Source organism: Microtus ochrogaster, chromosome 5 (genome assembly GCF_000317375.1).
Source record: "Microtus ochrogaster isolate Prairie Vole_2 chromosome 5, MicOch1.0, whole genome shotgun sequence".
In the NCBI taxonomy this organism is placed as follows: Eukaryota; Metazoa; Chordata; class Mammalia; order Rodentia; family Cricetidae; genus Microtus; species Microtus ochrogaster.
The window spans coordinates 39,694,294-39,700,093 of NC_022012.1; the positions used below are offsets into that span (position 1 = coordinate 39,694,294).

At 51.2% G+C, this 5,800-nt stretch overlaps 1 protein-coding gene across 1 annotated transcript in view; it reads left to right on the plus strand.

Annotated features, from left to right (window-relative positions):
* Positions 1-3,040, plus strand: part of Dscaml1 (DS cell adhesion molecule like 1) — a 332,236-nt gene extending 329,196 nt beyond the window's left edge. The window contains exons 31-33 of the mRNA XM_026778910.1: positions 971-1,165; positions 1,666-1,977; positions 2,359-3,040. Of these exons, the coding sequence (XP_026634711.1) occupies positions 971-1,165; positions 1,666-1,977; positions 2,359-2,834 (983 nt within the window). The 3' untranslated portion in view covers positions 2,835-3,040. The remainder of the gene's footprint in view (positions 1-970; positions 1,166-1,665; positions 1,978-2,358) is intronic.
* The last annotated feature ends 2,760 nt before the right edge of the window (positions 3,041-5,800 follow it).

Here is a 5,800-nt window from a genome sequence, read left to right on the forward strand (position 1 = left end):
GAGTTTTGATTTAAAAAAAATAGAAAGAAAGAGAGAAAGAGAGAGAGAGAGAGAGAGAGAGAGAGAGAGAGAGAGAGAGAAAGAAAGAAAGAAAGAAAGAAAGAAAGAAAGAAAGAAAGAAAGAAAGAAAGAAAGAAAGGAAAGAAAAGAAAGAGGCTTAGGGAGCCAACTCAGTCAGTAAAGTGCCTCTGCAAAAGCCCATTTTCAATATAAAAAGCCAGGGACAGATATATATATCTGTAACACCAGCTCTTGGGATGCAGAAGCAGGCACATCCATAGAGCTCAGTGCCCAGCCAGCCTAGCCAAATTTGTAAGCTCCAGTTTCAGCAAGGGACCCTAGCTCAAAAGACCAGGCAGGTGGATGACAACAGACATGGATGTCTGGCTTACACACACACACACACACACGTGCACACACATGCACACACATGAACACATACATACACATACATTTTTAGAGAGAGAAAACAAACACATACAATGGAATGGATTGGAAGAGCAGATAAGGCTCTGGAGTTAAGAGTCTGGAGGCCTCGACTGCAGACATCCTGCTATAAATGACCTTGGGCATTGCTAATCTTGTCTCTCTGGCTCTCAGTATCCTTACCTAGAAATCCGAGGCAAAGGTTGGGTCTTCATGCCGTCCCAGGACTTTCTGTCACAAACAGTGACTCCAGATACAAGGAAGGGTTACATCAAGGACCTAGGGGATGACAACTAGCAGGCCACAGAACAGAGCATCCCATTCTTTCCCATGTGAAAGGAAATGCTGGGGAGGGGTGGGGATCATGGTGCCACCCACTACTCCTACATGTGTTCAGGCCAACATGGCCAGCACTCCTGGGTGAGCCTCTGTGACTGCTTCTGCCACTACCTTTTCTTCCCACTGTTCTTTGTGCTAAGTGCCAGCTGCCTGTGCCTAAGTGCCCTCAGTTGGAGGTTGCTATGTCTTGCCTCCCTCTGTGTAGACCCAGTGTCCAGGAAGAACGTGAAATCAGCCCACAGCACCCGGAACCGGTACTCAAGCCAGTGGACTTTGACCAAGTGCCAGGCCTCCACCCCTGCCCGAACCCTCACCTCTGACTGGCGCACTGTGGGTTCCCAGCACGGCGTGACTGTCACCGAGAGTGACAGCTACAGTGCCAGTCTGTCCCAAGACACAGGTGTGTCTAGGGACCCAACTGCATCCCATCCATCCTCCTCCAGGTCCCCTCAGTCATTGCCCACTTTCTTTTTTCCCAGTTTCTTATAACCAGCCTGTTGTCTGACATCCACACCACTTGCCTTCCTAGCTATCCACCGACTCCCTGTGTACTGAGGGCTGAGGAGGGAGGCCGGGGAGCACTTGACTTTGCTTGGTCAATGGCTTTATTTTGATCTCCCCGAAAAAATACTAGGAAAAAGCAATGGGACATGGAACATTTGTTAAAGAAAGAGCTGGTATTACAGGGATTGGTTGCTTTTTCTCTTCTTTAAGACTGAAAAATGTTCTGTTTTTCATTAACCAATGATCTCACTTATACCACCACTGCCACTTCCAACCCCACTTCCCTGGGTGGGGGGCAGCGTCCTCATGGCCAGACTTCCAAATGGCTGCTTGAATCAGGGATGGTACCATTCCCATACTCCTCTTCTCTCAACTCCACCCCTTCCCTGTCTCCAGACAAAGGACGGAACAGCATGGTGTCCACTGAGAGCGCATCCTCCACCTACGAGGAGCTGGCCCGGGCCTACGAGCACGCCAAGCTGGAGGAACAGCTGCAACACGCCAAGTTTGAAATCACGGAATGCTTCATCTCAGACAGCTCCTCTGACCAGATGACCACAGGCACCAACGAGAACGCCGACAGCATGACATCCATGAGCACACCCTCAGAACCTGGCATCTGCCGCTTCACCGCCTCTCCACCCAAGCCGCAGGATGCTGACCGGGGCAAGAATGTGGCTGTGCCCATCCCTCACCGAGCCAACAAGAGTGAGTGCTGAGCCCACATCTCCTGTTCTGGTCCCCAGCCACACAGCCCTTTCTAGATCTTATCCCACCAGCCAACCCTGGTTTCCCAACAATAATACAAGAGCAAAGGCTTGAGGACAGCTCAGAACCATGTTCAACTTCTTCATATCTGTGTGGTTTTAAACAAGTCACTTAACCTCTCTGATCTTAACTTCCTATCTGTGTAATTCAAATGACACTATCTCCTTTGCACTGAAAAAAAAAAAAGTCACATACACATGCATGACTGACATATGGGAGGGGCTTGTTACAGAGTGGTAATCCTCTTAACGTGGTGAGGGTAGGCAGGGATCGAAGGAGTGTGTCCCCAGCTTGTGACCCTCATATTCCCTGCCATTCCAGGTGACTACTGCAACCTGCCGCTGTACACCAAGTCAGAAGCCTTCTTCCGAAAGGCAGACGGGCGGGAGCCCTGCCCTGTGGTCCCACCCCGAGAGGCCTCCATGAGGAATCTGCCTCGAGCCTACCACACCCAGGCCCGGCACCTCACTCTGGACCCTGCCAGCAAGCCCTTGGGCCTCCCCCATCCAGGGGCCCCTGCTGCCACCTCTACGGCCACCTTACCTCAGAGGACTCTGGCTATGCCGGCACCCCCAGCTGGCACGGCACCCCCAGCACCTGGTCCTACCCCCAGCGAGCCTCCTCCTGCCCCTAGTGCTGCCCCTCCAGCCCCCAGCACTGAACCTCCAAGGGCCGGAGGCCCACATACCAAAATGGGGGGTTCCAGGGACTCGCTACTTGAAATGAGCACCCCAGGGGTAGGGCGATCTCAGAAACAGGGGACTGGAGCCTACTCCAAATCCTACACCCTGGTGTAGGAGTGCTGGCATCAGGAGAAGGGCTCCACACTGGGATCTCTGCACCTCCAGCCTCACACACCAACGTGGCTGTTTCCTGAATTATTTATATTAAACTCACAGATGGGAAAAAAAAAAAAAGACGTGAAAAAGAAACCCCCAAGTCATGAACACTTGTACATAGGACTCTTTTGTACAAATGAAACTATTTTCTTCTTCTCCGTGAAGCCAGGGCACAAAACAAGTCAAATCCTCCACCCCATGAAATACGTGCGGAGAGATATATACATATATAGGCAGAATGGGACACAGCAACAATCTATATATCTATATATTTCTCTCACCTTCTTTTGAGTCAGAGGCACAAAGACAACGATTTTTTTTTTTTTTGCCCTCCTACTCACCCCCTCCCAACTAGGTGATTTTGACACAGACCGAAATCCCAACTCAGAGACACTGCATGCGATTTTACTGTTCCGAGAAAACCAGGAGTTGCTTCAATTTGCAGATGCTTATGTGTTAATACCTTTTTCTATGAAAAAAGACCCAGCGCCGTGTGCAATAAAGGTTATGTTTCTATGTGGTGGCTTTTTTCCCATCTGGCAAAGGCCAGTGGGGCAGGCAGAGAGGCCTCTGTCCCAGGTCTGGGCTTTGACCCTATGCTGGAAGCTTTTCTAAAGGCTCGCAGTTAGCCAGGGTGCATCCATTGAGAGTGCCTTTTGTTCTCAGATCCATGCTGGGTTCTAAGAGGCGACCGGCTCGGTGACTTTGAGCAAGTGCGTAAACCCCTCTGAGCCAGTTTCCTTGTTACAGATGGAATGGGCATGGAGCCCCTTCAATGAGGCAATCAGGGAATGTTTTCTGAGAAACCTAGAGCAGGTGATGAGAGTTCCCTGGATTCTCTTCCAGAAGAGCCAGAGGAGCTAGGAAAGTGTAGCTTCATGAACCACCCGTGAACAGCTACACAAAATGGACAAGTGAATATATATACTATTTGGGGACCCAGGCAGAACTCAAAGCTCTGGGCTGACATAGGGCAAGGGATGGTCACAGGCAGGAAAGAGATCGCTGGAGGTCAGAGGGAAAAAGGGACTCAGAGACAGAGGAAACAGCATATCCATAGGCTCAGAACAGAAGGGCAACACCAGGTTTGGAAGGAGTCAGCAACTCAGACACCAGAGAGAAAGGCAAGTGTCACACGGAGGATTTAGGAATACAGTAACAGCATTTCTGGTGACAGGGTCCATCCTAGGAGGCTGCCCGTGACCTCCGCCCATGGCCACAAAGGTTTGGAGCAGCAGAGAAAGGGAAAGGTCTTGAGCTAGAAGCCAGTTGCAGATGAGAGTACAGAGTGCTCCTGCCCTGTGACCAGCCCCGGGGACACAGGGCTGCAGATCTGGAAGGAAGGTGGGTCTGAGACCTGCTGTTTCTGAAGATAACAGGACTGATAAGGGGTCAACAGGTGGCACAGAGAGAGAAGGAGGATAGTGCAGCATGCAGGCAGGTCACACCAAACAGCCCCGGCCCAGAGAAACCCTACCTAGTTTATGTGCGATGTCCAGGGATTGATATGAACAACCATATCAACAGGTAAAGGAAGGAGTAAAGGCTGAGTTCATAGAAAAGTGCCCAGCTCAGCCCCTCCACCCAAACAGGACCGGGAAAACTGGCTAACAATGTGGTGAAAACCAAGGCCCTGGTGCCAGCTCAGAGCCTGACACCTCCCGTGACTATGTGCACCATCTGCAGGTCATGTCTGGAACTGCAGACACAATCATCAAACCTAGAAGCTCTGCCTAGAATTAACTTAGTGAGTGTGCCTGCACGCGCGCACACACACACACACACACACACACACACACACACACACACACACCTCTGCTTTCTGAACACTGGGAAACAAATACAAATCAGACCTAGCTCCAAGCAGAACACACTCAAGAAAAACTAACTCCTCAGAGCCCATAGTAGTCAGGAAACAGAGCCACCCTCCGAGGGACTGCGAAGGGGACGTGGTCATGAGAATGTACTGTGGAGCCCTGTGGTGTGGGAGGCAGGAGCTAAGTAGAACGCATGCATCACATTGTCTCCTAATCTCATTGCTGATTTAGGAGACATGTCAGGATTTCCATCTGACAGACAAGAAAGCTAGGCCCTCAGGGCTTAGGAAACTCTTCCAAGTTTAGAAGATCAGGAAGAGACCACAATGAAGCTAAACAGACTCTAGCTCTTAAGAGTGGCTCTTGGCCACTGAGTCACACTACCCAGTGTTCCACCGTTTATAGTCCGAGTTCAGCTCTGCAGTGACGATGCTGCCATTAGAAGAATCCAGCCTGTGGGCAAACTGGCCTGAAGCAGGTAGGCAGTGGCTACTGAGCTGTCCGGTCAGATGAGCCTTGATGCAGGCTGGATAGGGTGGGGAGCACCGCACGCTTCTCTGTGGAGAGACACAGTCAGTGTTGGCAGGGTATGGATCAGCCTGGGAGGCTGCTGGAGGAGGCCCAGGGCCCGGGGAGGGCTGTACAGGTTGAGAAAGGATGAGAGGGGCAACGGGAAGCCAAACAGGAGCCAGTTAAAGCCTGTGCAACTGAGCCGGCCCCTTACTAACACACACAAGGTCTGGAAATTCAGACAGGCCAGGCCGGAGTGTAACTCAGTCAGTAGCATGCATACCTAGCATATGTGGAAGCCCAGGTTCAGTCTGCAGCACCACATGAACCAGCTATGATGGTGCATGCTCGTAATCCCGGTACTCAGGAGGTGGAGCCAGAAGTTTAAGATCACCCATGACTACACAGGGAGTTTGAGGTCAGCCTGGAATATGTGAGGCCCTGTCACAAATGGGAAGGCAGAGGAGAAGGAAGATTAGAAGAGGAGGAGAAAGAAGCAGAGGAAGAGAAGAAATGGAAAGGAAGAGGAGGAGGACGAGAAGGAGGAGGAGGAAGAGGAGGAGGAGGAAGAGGAGGAGGAGGACGAGAAGGAGGAGG